Below are 19,012 nucleotides of genomic sequence, written 5' to 3'. Positions count from 1 at the left end.
TGAACAACATTAATAATATTAAAATGAATATAAACGAGAAGGCGCTTAAAAATTTAGAAAAGATAAAATTTTAAAATAAAATTAGCAAATTAAGTGCATATAAATTCAAAACAAAAATGTCTTTTAATTGTTCACTTTTTTTTACAATAACAAACATGTCACTCTAATAACCGACTATATTAATAAATAACCAAAGCTCTGTCATTATTTTATTATCGATTATTCCAAGAAGTTTTCCGTTTGTAAGATTTATTCCACAAGTAGCTTTGAAAATTGTCCATGAAAACGCGGTAATAATTTATGTTTGATGAAAAGAGGCAGTGTCAATAAAAAACAAAAAAATCAGAAGCTGTAATTATTGAAAATGAAGGTGCCGCCATAGAAAGCCCGTTAGATTAGCGTGACTTAGCGGGAATCGGCGCAATCATGTTATGACAATGGCCTTAGGTTAGACAATAGAAAAGCAGTTTGTAGCAACCTTACGGAGGATGCTAGTCGCGCCTTATCAGATGAAATTAAAAACCAAGCAAACGGTTTTATTAATATTAATCGTTTACTTTTCACAAAACGAACAACTTAAGAGACAATTTAATAGCCGCGGATCGATGTAATTGGGGTGTAATTATAAGCTAATTTAAGGAAAAATCACCGAAACTTCTCTTATCCCGGCAACAGTGATAACAATGATGATTTGGGTGAAAATAAAAGCCACGGACGGAATTGAAAAGCCGGGGCTGGGATTATCATCTGGTTTGATGAGTGGAGAGGATGTTGAGACTACGGAAGGATTAGAAAATGGGCCCTGCGTCAGGATGTGCGCCGCGGAGAAAACCGTAATCGGAGACCTTAAATGTCCCGGCGCTGTCGCGTTCGATTGCGACGTTCAGTATATAGAGCTGTTATCAGAATCCAACCATCAGTCGTAGAATTGATCTTTTAATTAAATACAGAATTTCGATGATTTTTTCTTGTTTTATTTTATCATTAAGAGGCTGTACACGAACTAGATAATAGGCTCGAATATTTCATTGTCAGAATTAAACAGTTTTTGGATTCATAAAATAGGAAGAGGGGTACTAATTTGATATCAGCTAAACGTCTCTAATGGTTTCCATAAAACTTGCAATATTTAATGCTAGTTCTAGATTACAACGATTAAGTTTCTTTATAGTTCAATAAAATTACTTCTTGTTGAGCAGTTATGGAATAACTTTTTCCACTATCTTCGGGGTGGAATTGTCAATGTTATTTTCTTATTATAGAAATTGATAACCATCATGTCTTCAAATTGTTTTGGTAATTTGTGAGACAGAATAAATAAATGAAATGAAATATTATCCACACGTTATCTCAAAATGTAAGCAATTTTTTCAATGCATATTTGAATGGTAACTGTTTTATGCCAAGGCATAAAAACTTGAAAATTCTGTTTATGCTTTAACAAATCATTATTTTTGTCCTTTATCTTTTAATTCAATCCAATTCCAAGCACCGTAACTAACTTGTAAATCCGTCTGTCCGATTCATTAGTAAATATGTCTGCTGTTACCGCTCTATCAACGCACACTAATGAAAACTTTTAGTGTCTCTTAGAAAATATGTCCATTTTCTACGCGATTTCTCAAACTTTTTGAAAAACGAAGTCAAGCGCATTGACAACCTTGATAAAATTGAGAAAACTAATTTCGAAAGTGACATCGAAATGAAAATGACGTCGCGGTTTCCGGTCGAGAATTCATTGTCGGATCCGGAGCGACCAGGCGATTTAATTCGGAAAATAATGAAATTTGTGAGAGACAATCGTCATGCGCATTGACAATTTCTGTCATTCAAATAGACTGTAGACATTTTCCCCTGGAAGTTTATTTTCGTAAAGAGACCGCGGTACTGAAGACACAAGATGTAGCCATTTTGTAGCGATAGCAATCTACGATCTCAAGTGATCGAATTCAATTGCATCATTAAGATCATATACTGCAGTGCACCATTAACCCTAGAAAATGTAGAATCAGTATATGCCTTATGCGCGGACGTAGAAGGGATCCGCCCCCTCATCCCTTCTCCTGAAAAATTCAAATTAATAAAGCCTGTATGAAAGACAAGAATAACACTACGATTGCCCCAAATGTAATTAATGTCCTTTAAGAAAAATTGGATTTTTGAAAATCAAAATTTGTATATGAAGGGATTATTTGTATATTTGAATTGTTAAAACAAATTATATTAGAAAAGACAGCAATAACGAAGTGTTAATCTATATGTAGAGTGTTCACTTTGAACGATCATAGGTGTTAAAGTTACATCTTCAATCAAGCCAGGTGTCGTCATGAAATCTATAACTCATATCTCATACCTACCGAGATACTATTCAATATTAACAAATTAATGAGGCATATCAATTTGAATCTAAACTAACACTTTGTAATAAGTAAAGCAACTTCGATGGAATCCCTATGTCATGTGATTTATTGTATTTCACGGCTTCAAAAGAAATGGGTTGAAATATTAAATGAAGAGAACTCTCCTTTTTATCTTTCTTACAATCTTAAATTAAATCTAAATATTGGAATGACTCATATGCTTTCTGGGGGTGTGGAAAACGAAAAAAGAGAGCTTTAAAAAAAGTTTGATTGATCAATTTGATGGATCCTTCTGTTTGTGAACTGTCCTTTGGGTAAATTGTGTAGTGGAAAATACAAGTTCAATTTGTGTCGGGGCGGCGGGATAAAGGGATCAGTGCACGTTATATCGAATCGAGAATTTACAACCCGAATTATTGTAAAAATACTTCTGAAATTAAAAAAGCATCTTGTTCATTATCTGCTTTAAGTCGAGGGTATTGAAATTCGAGATGGCATTCTGATGAGTCGGGGATGATCTTGGGTGGCAACCCGCTGTAGCGTGAATCGTCAGGACCTCAAACACCCAATCCCCGGATGTAGAGATGGATTTTTTCCCTTTCTCTTACCCCGCCTGGTCCTCTTTGCAGTCTTTTAGCAATTACGGAGAGATGTACTATTTTTATAAGAAAAGGGCGATTGAACGATTAAATCGCAAGACTAATTTTTCAATTCAAGAACCGAAAATGATTTTCATTTTTATTCTTCTTAAATATATATTTACATACTTAAATACTTATATAATTGAATTGGGCCTAAAATGAACATTATATTGGAAAACCCCCAAAATGCAAATGACGTTATATATATTTTTCTCGTAATTAAAAATGTACCCTCTTTCTAATAATATTTATAAGATACTTAGATAGAGGGCGGTTTATTTTTTGTATTACGAGAAAAATGTAGAACATCAGGTGTCTGTGAAACACTAGTAAAGCTTTGTAGCATGGTCCCCTCTGGTGTCAACTGCGTCATTAAGAGACCCAATGACGTAATTGATGAGCATTGCTGTAACTCTTCTCCGAGGACAACAAACCAGTGACGAGAAGACGAAACAAGCTAATTAATGCAGGGGATGTGTGCACATGTCTCAAATGCAAAGATTTAATTGCAGCTTTCAACAATGGAGATAATCAGTTCACTTTCACAGGGAAATACAAAATTCATTTAAAAATTCTTTTGACAGAACTATTTTTCGATTAGACATGTATAACAAAGTGTTTTATGAGCGGGGTTAATAGTAATGGTGGACCGGGGTGTGATTGCACAATTCTCCACTCACTCTCCCTGCTCTTTTGATCTGATTATTAAATAGAATTAAAGTACTGTATCTTTGTGCTGAGACTTTAAACATTAAGGACCACAAATTATTTGTCATTAGAAGCGATTTGGAGAAAAATGTCACTTTACCATATCACTTTCATGTCAATTTGAATTTAATATGAAGAAACACTGTCTCGTATTTGCCCAATCATTTCATGTCGTCACAAATATGTGTCTACTCGAACGTGCTCATTATCTGCATTGTCACAAAAACATAAAATTCACTTTCATCAAGTTCCACAAAACCCTGCTGAATTTAATAAACTGAAGTTCTGAGCATTGCTCTTTTAAAAAGACGGAAAATTAAGAATGATTTGCGAGGGACTTTGGAGAGCACAGAGCAGATGGACACAGAGTTGCATCAACAATCTCTGAAAATCTAAGATTAATTTCAAGTACAAATCAGTAGGCACTTCCGGCAAATCTCGACACATTTAATAACCAAGTCCGCCATGCAAACAAAGTCGCGCGCGGGGTTTGACAAACGCGCTAATTCGGCTGACTTCAGAGATAAGATACCATAGCTTCTTACTCAGTGGACACCAATTAACAATTTAATATATCTTTTTATCCTTAAGTGTGTCAATAAAGGCAGACTGTTTCTGTTGACAATGAGTTTCAGATTCTGCAGGGAAGAGTTAGATAAACCTTATAATCGGCGGGTACCCGTCTGGTTGCGCGTGTCCGGGCCCTGGCATTCCTAAAACTCCGCCCGCAACCGACACCAAACGAAACAATGTTCCGGTATAACTTATTGAAAAGAAAATACGGTGATTGACAAACCAAAGAATTAATAGTAAACAAACTAATGAAATTGATTCAGATCTTGAGAAATATTGAATCCAATAGCTGTTCATATGAAGATAAGATGAGTGGCAAAAAAGCAAAGGTAAGGACATTTATAATTGAAGCAACAGACAATATCGAACCGGTTATGACAAAAGAATGCCACAGATGAGTAAGAGATAAGATGTTGTCGGTACACAATGGATTTAGATTAGCAGAGAAAGCAGTGTTGCCGCCTATATGTGCTTTTCTCATCAGCAACACCAGGCCGCCATCTTATTGTCATTACCAGGGCCGGCCTAAGAACGGATGACACCAGCATCAATCTCGGGGCGCGTTTGGTGACCACAGCGTGTCATCGGAGCACCTCGTACTTCGCCGTAACCAGGGACGAAGCAATCAAACCCATCCGGAATCATTCTTGTCTCTTCATTTTCTCCAATTGATTTGGTATTATTGAGACACTTTATGAAGAACCATCTGTTGATGGTTTAATTTGGATTTCTTAATAATCCTTAAGTCATCTATCTGCGCGGAGGCCGCTGCTGTCAATGTATAAGACTAGGACAAAAATTCTGTTTTTTATTGAAAAAGAAATATCTTTTGTAGGATGCGATATCGATATCCAATGATCCGCCGGTGCTGTGATGAGTATGTACCGGAAGTCGGTGTCGGGGCGGGAACGCGCTATTCTCTTAATTAAGAAAGATCAAACATAATTGGCGAAGAGCTAAGGTTGAGAGTTCTTGATCAAATTCAATTTGATTCCGTTGTAGACATATATGGGCAAAGATTAAGTAGTATCAAAACAACTTGTGTATATCTCAAGGCGCCTCATACAGCACATGTAAGACTGTATTAAGATATGCAGAGCTCTAAAAATTATTTTGAAAAGGATGTTTGTCCAGATTGCAGAGACATTTATTTAAGCACTTAAGTATAAAATGAATAGCGGAGAAAATGACGGTTTCAATTGTAAATATGATGATTTAACATATCAGTTTGGAATAAAATTATCATCTTATGTGTGCAAAACAGATGTGACAGGACACTGCACTATCAAATATAGCATATATTTGAATTCATCAAAAGGTTTTATTTCCAAATTACACAGGAAATATAAAGTAGAAATAGATAAGCAAACTTAACCATGTCATCCGCTCTTTTCATGAGACTTTTTCCAAAGTATCAGTTATCAATGAATCATTTTGTTGAAATGTTGAATTTGAAGGGAATGTGCTGTCTCACTATGGCTTACGATCCATTGAAAAGCTGAAATAGAATCTGGCGGGGTGAACCGGTACCCGAGCCATCTCGTGTGTCCCACACAAACAACTATCTTATTGAACATTGTAAGCGGCATCTTCCCAAAGACCCTGCGGTCTCTCTCACCTTTACGTGATCAAGTTTTGACTTTTAACACAAAGCAAAAAGAGAAATCTTGTTTTGAGACCGTCACCTGTGATTTTAATGTAAAACGAGAACAGTTGCGTCACGAATAACTCTCGTAGGATCTCATTCTCCGTGAGAGTTCCTGAACACGGATTGTCTCGGTGGGACTCTGACCTGCGTCGCCTGTAAGTAGCCTAATACGTCCCAAGTCCACCCCACCCAGCGAGTTGTCGTGATCACGTGACGTGCAATTGTCTCATACCTCCATAATCTCTTTATCTTCATCTGAACTTATTATATGCAGAAATATGATTATTACACACCTGTGAAAGATCTCAAGTTCATGTTGCATTATGAATGCAATACCATAATAATCTATTTATAACAGAGCGGTATTTGGTGAGAGTAAGTACACGCTCTGGCCCTCGCTTATCGCCTAGCATCATCACCAGTCAGCGAAAAGATGAAAGGAAATAGTAGGCTGCAGGTAAATCTCACCTGAGTAAAGGTGAAAGGATGTAGTAATATCATACAGGTTTGCATGTTTTTTACAAAGGCCCCACACCGCTTCATTTTTGCACTGAGGGAGGGGTCAAACGGGGACCTCGGTGCATTGTCCGAACACGCCAGCGCCTGAATGTTTGATGTAGACCAAGTACCATTGCAATTAGATATAGGTGTAACAATGTAAAATCTCCAGATGAAGTACAAATAATGAAAATGTACTGTTTTTATAAATTTTACTGTGACGTTTTGGCAGGATAACAAAAAGCTTTGAATGTTAGACATGAAAGAGACCGAAGTGTCATTATTATTCCTCATATCCCAAGTAGCAACAAGAAGGTGACACTCTCCCTAAAAGCCTCTTGTAGCGCTTCAATACACCAGAAGATATTAGTATCTATTCAATCTTCTCTCTGAATCCACAAGAACCCCTTGACCATGCTAATGGACATTTTGTCGGGTTCGACATGCAAACAATTCTACAATAGGACGCGTAATATCATCGGCAAATATTGTCTTTTCTAAGTGAATGCGAAGTCTTTGTGGGTGTTGGAACTGTCTTGTTAAAACCCATCTGGATGTGTCAAATCAAAACTTCTTGCTATTGTTAAGAAAGTGGACAGGGGAAAGTTTTCTTAAGGGATTACATATATGCGATCGATCATCAAAGATACCTCCCGAGATTGATCTTTCGTGATTTTAAATCGATAAAATTTATTTAAATATAAAGTCCTGATTGTTATTTTAACAATGCATATCAGGAGGTGAAAATCTGGATATTTTATCTGATTAAGTCTTGTCGATTAAAAAAACTTTTAAACAGACTTTCTGGTTTTGCTCCAGCTGGCATTCAAATCTGCACAAAGTAGCGGTTATAGAATGTTCACTAGTCAAGAATTTAGGGTGGTGTCGCATTGAGAGTATTTAGTTACTCCATGTTTCTAGCTATTAGGTCAATCATATGACACCGGGTATTTGTCATCCTGGGCTTTGGTCATCGAGAGAACTGAAACCCGACTCCCCAGACCAATACCCCTCCTCTCCTTCAAGCCCCTGGTCATGAAATCAACCCATATATATCTTTCACCCTCATAACAGATAAGCAATTATAGGAGCTTATGGGATCGCTTAGATCTGTTTTAATGACCAATCAGTTTTATTGCAGATTTGAGGGGGGAGAAAGCAGCGTCCCGTTATCTTGGTCGGATCTGGCATCTGTCCGGACGATAAAGGACCCATTCGTCCGAGGAAGGCTGTCGACTCTCGGACGGACACGGAGAGAATAGCAACAGATTGCATGCTGAACATGTCGCCGTGGAATGTTAAAACACATCTATTTCTGGGGTGATTTCAGGTGAATTGCCGTCAAATCGATCCCAAACAATGAAATGAACTGTTGTAAACACTAACCGTGCGATTCATAATAATATTAGTTGTCCCAGTTGACAGATTCTTATCCCCTTTACGCTTTGCTTTCTCAATCGCAATTTCTGGTTCTATGGGACCCAACAAGCTGAATTGAAACAAGGATTCAGTGAATAAGAACGCCCAAGTAATTCCTCGGGTACCAACATCTAACCACAAGAGTCCTTTTTTTCAAATCAACGATTATATTAAACTTGTCAAAATTAACAATATTTTTGAACTCTTTTGAGGATTAAATTGTTTTTAAAAAGAATAACTACTAATTACGAGTACAGAAAAAAGCCCTTCTTGTGGGAGTCGTGCGGTAATTAGACAATCGTGACGTCAAAGATAATCCACTTGCAGAGGCTAGTTTTACCACAGGAGTCGGCGATTTTATCAATTTCTGGAAAATAAATGAGAAACAGGCAAAAATCCTACCAGTGAGCTTCGTGAGCGTAGCGAGCGAAGCGACAGGATGGCAACGAGTTTTCTAGAATTTCTTCATTTCGCTATCCAACTGATATTGAACACCAGACATCAACTCCGTGGTATTATTTTATCAATTCCTTGCATTTATTTCCCTAAAATTATCCTTCAAAATCATTTTAAATCCATTTTTGCACATCTCGATCTTAAACAGCGGCCATTGCCAATTTCTTGTGACGTCACACTCACTGGACTTGTCAACATTGGTTCTTTTCTCATGCGTTTTAACATGATATGTTATTGTGCGATAAAAAGAAAGGAAATCCACTTACCAGAGAAACTTTCCAAAGTTGTGTGACATTTTAAGTGTCTTAAAATCATCCGATCTAAACGATTTACATATCTGTTTTGAATTCCCCGCAAAGGCAAGCACTGGATTACTTCCCTTACTTTTCAAACAAGAATGTTGGATTTAACATAGTATAAGGTAAAATTTTGAATTATCTTACTGTTAATTTGATTATTTTAAAACGAAAGCATCAATGCACTTAATTATTTTTGTCTAAATAACGCATCTTTCAATTTTATGAATGAAATATTTTCGACTCTGAGTGTGACGTCACACGAAATTGGCAATGGCCGCTGTTTAAGATCGAGATATGCAGAAATGGATTTAAAATAATTTTAAAGGATAATTTTAGGGAAATAAATGCGAGGGATTGATAAAATAACACCACGGAGTTGATGTCTGGTGTTCAATATCAGTTAGATAGCGAAATAAAGAAATTCTAGAAAACTCGTTGCCATCCTGTCGCTTCGCTCGCTACGCTCACGAAGCTCACTGGTAGGATTTTGCTTGTTTCTCATTTATTTACAACAAATTGATAAAATCGCCGACTCCTGTGGTTTTACAAAACAATATTGTTCTTTGAAAAAGTTCAATATTCCAATACTTTCTATTGATATATAGACCATCTTCTTGAGTTTGTATTCTACTGAGAGGCCCTCGACTGATCAAACAACCTCCATCTTACACGGGGAAATTGGAGAGGTTAGAATACAACTTCTCTCTGGCGTGGCTAATTACCCAAGAGTTCAATATTTTGACAGATGAGAAATTTTCTCATGCACTTCGGACATACCACATTCTTTTAAAACTATTAAAAGGCCACGATAAAAAAATCTCAATGACATCATAAAGCTTTGATATTCCAGTTTAAATTCAGTTTCAATCATTTGATTCATCTTCCCGTTCTACTTGAATTAAACAAAATTGACTTATTATCTGAAATCCTGAGAAAATCCTTAAATACAGTCGTAAAGTTTATCAGATCGGACTCGGGGTAGTGGTGGAGCGACTGATCACCCGAAAAGCGACATCTGCATGTGTAGCGGAACTCGGGCTGGGGACAGAGGAGGACTTTGATTCTTGTTTGAATGTCTGTATTTCTCACTTTTTACACTGTTGCTTCTTTGATAGACATCAAAGACACTAATGACTCGTCTTAAAAGGTCGGGCTTTAATCTTAAAATCGCTGTCATTATCCCCTTACACCTCAATTTGACTGCTAGATGACATGTTTTACACCAGTTCCCAGGCAGGTCCTGTCCGGGTTTGTGTAATTTGTGTGACGGGCTACTCCGTAATCGGGCACAAATCGGGCCTCAGTATACCCCTATCTGTAGTTTTAATGATAGGTCTGAATCAAGTAATATTTAATTACGAAGGTACCTCGTCGATTTCAGTTCAAACAGGCTCATGTGCAAGACATTGTTTATTTCCTGCTTTTATTGCCAGATTCTAATACTTTCCACTAAAAATAATTTTATCCATGCATATACAACAAAATTCATCACTTTTAAAAGATATTTCAGGTATTTAACTTCATATTTACATGTATTTAATGGACACATTTACCATGAAAAACTTTTTTTAAGATGATCAAATCGCAAATATTATACTCTGAAGCTGGCCATCGCACGTAAAGGGGCGCGTTCGGTTTCCTTTTGATGAGACCAGCTATTACGTGAGTGTCCATCATCAGGTATCTATTGTGACGAGGGGATAGAGCTATCATTGCCGAGTCATCCTTAGTGTAGACTAACCTTTTCTATCTTCGACAATTACCGCTCGGCTATCAAATAGAGCACATATGTAATTTGTAAGATCGGGAAAGTAGTTTTGATTGGTTTCGTTTTCAAGGTTACCATTCCTGGGGGATGATACACGCCGGTTGGACGAGGCTCACCTGGCAAGGGTATATGAATACCTGTACAGAGTAACCACTTAAATAATCTTGCCATGTATCGAGTTAAAAGGTCTCTTAAAATGTTCTTTTTTTGTTGCCATTTGTCAGATGACAGCCATTCGGGATCAGAAACCATCTTCTGGAGCATCGCGCGCTTAATGGTGCGTGACGCAGTTTAAATCATTTTGAACACGGGACAAATTTCGAATTTTCAAAAAAAAATATCTTCATTTTAAATTTTTTGACAGATGATTCACACTCTTAAGTATGCGCATCAAAATATCTAACAGATGTTGTGAGTTTCTTTGAAAATGCTAAAATTGTTTCTAATTTAATATCTTTTTATTGCACGTTTGATGAATTGTTATATTTATTTTACCATTCTATAGCTCCAGTCCAGTGGCCTCTGTAGAAAGGTTGGCCGTCTGCTCTATTTGCTTTATACATCTGGGAAAGTGCTTGAAACTTTTTATAGCTATAATGTTGTAAGATAGTATCGGGACATAAATGACTTAGGTAGACAATTGTTTAACAAACGGCAGTCTTTCACAAGACACTCTTGCAACGAATTTTTGCCCAAATTGTACCCCCTGACACGGTAAATGATAATTTGAAACAAGAGTGGATATACATGGTTTATATCTCACGTTTGATTTGAAGTCCCTATCGAGCAATTAAAATTGGGATGAATCTGATACAATTGCACAGTCAGAAAGTTCATTTTGAAGGACCTCCAAAGACATTGATAACGTGTTAAACACACGTACTATGATATTCTTCAGATTTCTGAAGAGACAAAACCACAGGCCTCTTCAGAGTCATTAATATGTGACACTGAGAGACTGCAGATTGTCATGTATGATCTTTTGGCTATTTTTGACGCCATATCTGTCGCCATATTTGGCAATGGATCCAGAGACTGCACTGAATGGTACTCTCTATCAGTTTCCAGACTTACGTATAGTTACGGCTTATCTTGGTCAAACATGGGCTTCTGGGTCTCTTTTACTGGGTGAAGAAGACAAATTGAAATTTGAGGTTAAAGTTAAAATTAGAATACAGTAACAGATAAATTTGTCATGTGGTTATACCGGGATTTTGCTTAGCAATGTCACCGTTTGTGGTTTCAGGTTTTCTTATCACCTCGAGGTGTCCGTCGCCTGTCTATAGCGGTATAACTGGGCTTAAAAGGGAAATCGTGGGGAGATAATGCTATTGAGAGGGACCCGCGAGTCCTCGATAAGACAATCAAGGCAAACCCCTGGGGTTGCCCGGAATCGTCAGGACAAATGTTCATGAAGATCCCCGCCACACCGGCTGTTATTTACTTACAAATTTCCCTATAGAAGATGGGCTTGTGTTACCGAGAGTCCAAGATAGACTTACCACCAATCTGGACCAGCTAGATAAATGTAAATAAAGAGTTATTTGAATGGTGATAGGGTTGTTTCAGCTGGGACGTACGTGTATAAGCGTGTATTGGTCCACTGTGTCAACCTCTTTCCCTGGTGGTTAGATTACAGTGTGTAAGATGAAGACACTTCGGTAAAATAGGGAACTCTGAATGCATTACCTCGGAAAGAAACTGAGGCCTATTATTTTATATATTTGATAAATAAAGAAAAGAGAAACAAGCTCTCTGCTGCCGGATATTTATGTATGGTTTGACAAAATTAAATATCCACCAAGTCACACCCCCTCCAATTGATTTTTCATTCAGTGAATGTTTTTATTTCTTTTTAACTACTTTTTTGTTTTATTTATAAAATTTTTATTGTTTCTTTTTTTAATTTTTTTATTTATTTATTTACGCATTTATTTTTTTTTTTTTACATGTTTTTAATTTTCATGTATTTATTTTATTATTACATGTACATGTATATATTTTTTCTACTTTTTTAATTTATCGCGCGCACAGTTCTCCGAGTGTAAAAACTCTTGAAAATGGTTTATTAAATGCATCATAAAAATCTAACATTCACATTTATGACCGAGAATACGATAAAATATTTTTTTTAATTTTAGTGCGTATTACTCAAACCAAACACCGTCAGTTTTACTATAAAAAGAAAATTTTAATAAATCAATAAAGGTATGAAATGTTTGTGTTTAAGGCTGAGCAAACCTGAGCATCTCATATAACACACATCACGCCCAATTCTGCATAACATCAAGATGGTTGTTTTTTCCCGTCAATTTTATGATGGTAAATTGAATTTAAACTGTATAGAAATTAAAAATATATCCAACGAAAAAAATAACATTGAACTTTGAATATGAAATAATATATCTTAATTTAAGATGGTGCATCTAAGAGATTTTTTCATCGAGTTCTAAACAGAATGTGTATAAGCCACATCCCAAATGGGTCAGATTTTGTTTAAACATAAAATTAGTGTCTTAAAAATTGCACGCCCAAAATATTTTCCTTCCTGTCTGTATAAAGGATTTCATGTTTATTTAGAGAAATAATGAATGTAAATGCAATAGAAATCGCTCCACCTCAACAGCACAATAAAAAATCTAATTGTCTTGGAGCTTTTTGATGCAGCTTTTATGAATGTAAAAAAAGGCGGGAAATGGCAGAAATCGGGAGATAAAAGAAAAAAAAGGGCCTTGGTAGAGCGTCGGTAAGGATTTGAATTTTACCCAACAGATAAAACTGTATTTGTGATTAATTAGACACTCACCGGGAGCCTTTTTATAATTTGTTAGGCGATGTCTTCAGATCGGTGATAACTCCGCGCAGTTAATCATCTATTTCACCGAACAAGCCTTACATATCGTCAATGGTTCTTATAAATAGTTTATAAAGCGGTGTCATTTTTGACCAAAAGCTTTGAATCCGGATCAAATTGATGAGATTACAGAGAAATTAAATAGTGATCTGGAAGCCAGTGATACAGTACAGGAAGAGAGTAAGAAGGCAAATCCAACTCCTCCTGAAGTGCTCGCGAAAATTAATGACGGCCAATTTAAGGGCTATCCTCACTGTCATCCCTCTTTTTCCGAGCATCTATTAATAAATTCAAGTATCGAATATTAATTTCATTTGGCGGGACGACAAGGATTTGTTATTACGTAAAGACATGAAAAGATACTTCAGAACATGAACATTCGAGCAAAGGATTTTATCTTTTGAATGGGAGGGTATCAGACGAGATGAATTCGTCATTTATCATCACATTTCGTCTCGTATCACTAATGGATATCATTATACCGATCCGTTTATATCTAAAAAGGTAAAAACATGAAAATTATATAAATTTATCATATCAACATATTTTAGAATAATATTAAACTGAAACCCCATTCACTCCAGCATATCTCAAAGTATTTTATTTTTCTATTGATGCAGTTGTGAACTGTAAAATCTGGGCAGGTTCTTAAATGCAGTCGTGATGTTTTAACGTGTAAACAAATTGGATTCAGAGACTGAGATTCGATCTGTATCAATTTGACAATACCAGACAAAACCAAGGAAAGGGGAAGCACAATTCCCGCCGTGGAATGATTAGATTATCAGAATACAAGAAGAATGCTGTAATGTTGTGAAACTCCGATTTTGTCTGTTCTCACATCAGAATCTCTCTTCACAGCTGGTACACATTACAGCAACAGGGCGACTGCGCAACCACCTTCACCCTCCGCCGCTAGGGGGCGTCTCGGTCTCATCTTCGACGCTCCGGGAAAACTGTGCACATCTCGTTATAAGTCATTTTGAAAATTGGTAGAACGGCGTTCAGATAATTTTCGCTATCACCTGAACCGAGCGTTACACATAAATTCTCTTTGAGATAATTGTGAGGGGGGAAATCTCACGAGATCCGTCGGTTGTTTCTTGCAGTGAGTTCTCAGCAATGAGTTCTCAGTCATAACTCAGCTACTAGTAGCAGTAACATCATACATGAAATGTTCAACAATTTATTGATTATTTTGGTGTTTTTATTCTTATTCATTATTTCTACACACAACAAAATAAATATTACTAAATTATCTATTCAATATATTTTTTAAAATATCCGACTTTTTTTTCAAAGCCATATCCTGAATGAATATTCTGTTAAATGTTTTATCGAGTTGATTTTTTTAAATTGTTCAATTAAAGGCCAAAGAAAAAAGAAAGAGAAAAAATCGTTGGAAATCTTTTCAAAATTTATTCTTCATTGACGGAGCTCGGGCTTTGCGTTTATGGGTCTGAAGCTGGTAGGGATGCTCCCTCGTGATATCTCGGGAGCTATACGGTAAAACACGCGAGAACCGCATGTAATGATCATTGATGAGCCCTTTATCACGCTTCCCATTGATCTCTGTCACCTAATAACTCGATAAAAGCCGATAAAATGCTCATCCCTCCAAGGAAGAAATTTCCGCCGCCTGTCTGATTGTTGTCAGCCAATAAAGGTTTATCTTCCCGGTCACATGACAATAGGCGGGGATCTTCTCTGCGCATCATTATCTGCTGGTAATACGAGTGGGTTATGGGCGGGACTTAGCCACTTACAACCAAGCTCCTGGGAAATAGCTCATTATACGGATATATTTCTTGCATTTATACAATTAACAGAGGAATTATATTCTGTTTCAGTTGCATAAGGGCCACCAAATGCATGCATCTTATAGTTTTATATGATAATTAAAAACAATTACTAGTACATGTATATGCACAGCATTCTGCCAATATTTGCATTTTTATTAAATAAACAAAAATTCAAAAAAAGTAATTGTGTAATTCAATTTACTCTTTTGTTTGAGATGTAACTTAATTGTTTGAAGTTTCTGGTGTGCCTTTTGCAATTCGACACTTTTTTTTGGAACCTCTAAATCTCCCTCTGCCGTTCTGACATTGTATATCTATTTAATATCAGCGGGGTCAAACTGGATTATCAGCAGCGGATTATTAATCCTATCACCAGTCTTTCTCTTTATTTCACAAATCTATGAGATCAGATTTACTCTCTCCCTTTAGACAATAATCCCCTAATCCGAATCTCTTAAAATGCCATCAAGCGAAATTGTACTCTAAAGCAGTCTGGTCCTCAATACAGGCCTATCTTTTATACAAAAAAGGAAATAATCCCCGATTATCTGACAAGAAAAATTCAAATGTTACATATGCTACAACAAAGGAATTTGAAAATTAAATAAAAGATAGATTAATGCGAGAACAATCCGGAGATTTCACTGCTATCCGGACCCGAAGATATAGTAATACACAGCGTCTTATAGCCCATTGTCTGGTTAATCAGTGTCCGCGATAATCCGTGTATATGTGAAGTCATCAAAATGTCAACGTGCTTTTAAGAATTCTGAAACTCAAAGACCTCAGAGAATATTTCATAGAATGATATATATTTCATGATTTTTTTAATTGCAGATTTCTATAAAAATAAAATATATAGAACATGTTGATAATCCTTTTTTATATAAAAAGTAGGAACCAAATTTCACAATTTTCCAATGGCTGAAAGCTGCACAAACGATATGAGAAACATGGGATTGTTTAATTTTATATAAGAAAATGTGTATTTTTAGATATGATCAAGAGTATCTTTACCATTTGTCAACAGGAAGTGTTTTGATTCTTTCAAGAAAAATGAAATAATTAATTTGTGAGAGTCGGTTTCCTGTTACTTTCAACTCCATATGATTCTGTTTAATTCATCGCATCCATTAAACGCGGAATTCCGCACAGCATAGGACACTTGTTTCTTTCCTAGATAATTAAATTACAAGTATGATCCAAGATCGGACTAATTAAAGTAAAACTACAAAGAGGTCCTCCCTCATTAGAATCGTGCATACGATTTAGAGGAGGAGAAAAAAGGTCAAGTGTTAAAAAACATTTGCAGAAATTATTTTTACATGTTTTATATCATCACATCGGTAGCGAATTAAGTTAACGATGAAGACAGTCGATTTCAGGGACCGATTTCCCGACAGGGGGCAGCGTCATTTTACATCACAGAAACATATAACACTTCAATAACAACTCTACAAGATTCATAAGTCGACAGCACTTGAAACTTTCAACTACTGCGTCTTATCATTAGGAGAACATCTTTAAAAACTCAACACGAACGTCTTATTAAAATGAAGAGAGAGGACCTTTCTTCTTTTAAATTAAGTGAAGTTTTTCCTGTTAAAAGAAGATTGCCTGATTATGTCAACTGAAGATCTTCACGATGTTGCAAGTGAGCGACATTGAACTTCGGGTTCGGCATTCCACTGGTCAGATAAATGCTACTTTCGCGACAAAACACTTCTGAAACCACTTAGTTTACATCCGTGACTATGAACAAATTACACTACTGTAAAACAGAGCCTGCCCAGCAAACACGTTCATTGTCCCTACATTTTTATAAAATACAGATAGATAAGAATCATTAAAAACTACATAGCCACGATTTTATGAATCAAAATCAGACGGTCTACCAACTTGATGCAATTGACAAATACTTCACGCACATGTACATTTTCTTTTTAGATATATAATAATAGATACAGACAAGATATCAAAATACAGCCAGACAACAATAACACTGGAGAAACCGAAGAAAGGGGGCGAGAGAAAACAACAGAGCGGCAGTGTCATAGATGGCGGCCATTTTATTGACGAGTTGTCATATCATTTTGGATTTGTTTGTAAGTGGATGTGAAGATATCTGAGATTTGCTCAAGGACTTCAAAGAGTGGTCAAACAACACTTGGAAGGTGACAATATTTGTCGTGTTCTATTTGTTAAAGTGCTGAAGTCGGTTTCTGAGAATTAAGTCAGAAACTGCTACTCTCTGTCAATAGCTGCTCTCTTAATCTGTCAGCTAGTGGCCCTTGGCGAATCTGCATCTGTGACGTTCACTTTCGATAATTACTGCTCTCTCATGGTTCTCTCTCTTGACTAATACCAGTTATTTATTTACTTAAATGGATAGTTTAAAAACACGAAGAAATGTCTGTGATTCGATCCATAAGATATTATAGCCATTGAAGCATTTTGTAACATTAACAAACGACTCAGATATTAATGGTGTGTACCTTAATATATCGAGCTGGGTTTTTCTCATTTCGGAATAAATACCTTTTTACACGTGTAATCAATCACGCGGGGGGACATGTGTTAGGTGGGACGACCCTCAGAGTAGGATCAGCTTGTCATGTTTCCAATGATTTCACTTCGATATCCACCCCCGGGCTTTTTTGATCAGCGACTCGAGCAATCACACGCATCAGTTTCATTTAAATAAATTTAATTCTCTGTCACTCAGGAATGGCGCACAAGATGCTGTAATCTACAATTTATTTCGGGATCGATTCCAAGGCGCTTGTAAGTTTCTTCGAGGTCCCATCTGTGGTTGTTCGTTATGGATTTTACAATGATATAAAATGCATAATGAAGCTAACATGCCAATCACTCTCGCGTTCTAACGATTAATGTATGTTAAATATTCCCGGCACCTTTTGCTACGAGGGAAATAAAGGTAAAAACACCTACCTTGGGTGAATTTTCGAGCTTTCGACTTGGACCTCATCTTCCAGAATCTGCTGCACGCACGTGCATCCAAATATGGCAAAAAAGAAATAAAAACAGACACTTCAAAAGCTCAAATCGCTGCACGTTCGCACCTGAACGCATGCGTGTTTCTCTTTCAATAAGAACTATTACTTTCTTTAAATATCAATTATCCTATTAGATACAAACAAGCTAGGGGTATTACAATGACAGATATAGAGCGACTATCGGTGTTCGATAATATATATCTAACACACAGAGTGGATTGGCCGGATTAAATGGTAAATTATTTTCATATCCAGAAAGATTATTATCTACAGTGAAAATGGTTGTTGAGTCTAATCTGATTTAATATCTCGCGATATCATGTTGGCTTCCTTCGCTCTCCATTCGGCGTTTTAACAATCGCTTTTTGTAGAAGTAACGGGGTGGGTGAAATCAAAATCGTCGAAAAGAAAGAGAAGACAATGACTATTTCTACACATCCGCCATTCAGATAAATGTCTTATTATTCAAGTCTACATGAGAAAAATGAACAAGAATTGATACATCCGAGACAACATTAAAAAAAGCGCCAAACTATCGCTTACGGGACTGATATCGTTAATGTGGGGGGTGAGAACAATCGCCGCCCTACCGGACAGGGTTACCCCTACACGTGCAGAAAAACTCCCAAGTCATCGCTCCTTACGACTCTCTTGTCTGCAAATTTCCGTTTATAATGCCCACGCCTTTATACAAAAAAATGTAGACTAAATAGGTGATACATAAATTGCCATTTTAAAAAAAAATTCAATTTAAAAATTAAATATATGTGTTAATGAAACGAAAGAAATTCAATATAACAAAGGTGTTCTAAAGACATAACAAGGGCCTGACACCTAGATAGAACTTTGTTGTTTTCTCTGTATGTATTCTTTGGTTTATATTTCAGACACTTCCATTTAATATATCCGTGTATAAATCATCTTAGCCATTAAGATATCACTCAGCTATCTATACGTAAGTGGAAATGT

General features: G+C 36.4%; 1 protein-coding gene across 1 annotated transcript in view; it reads right to left on the bottom strand.

Annotated features, from left to right (window-relative positions):
* The window catches only part of LOC128189495 (histone-lysine N-methyltransferase MECOM-like), a 39,474-nt gene extending 21,317 nt beyond the window's left edge, over positions 1–18,157 (bottom strand). Inside the window, exon 1 of the mRNA XM_052861128.1 lies at positions 17,979–18,157. Coding sequence (XP_052717088.1) covers positions 17,979–18,015 — 37 coding nt within the window. The 5' untranslated portion in view covers positions 18,016–18,157. The remainder of the gene's footprint in view (positions 1–17,978) is intronic.
* Between the last annotated feature and the right edge of the window lie 855 nt (positions 18,158–19,012).

This window comes from Crassostrea angulata, chromosome 6, assembly GCF_025612915.1.
Source record: "Crassostrea angulata isolate pt1a10 chromosome 6, ASM2561291v2, whole genome shotgun sequence".
NCBI lineage: Eukaryota > Metazoa > Mollusca > Bivalvia > Ostreida > Ostreidae > Magallana > Magallana angulata.
This window is presented reverse-complemented; position numbering and strand designations above follow the sequence as displayed.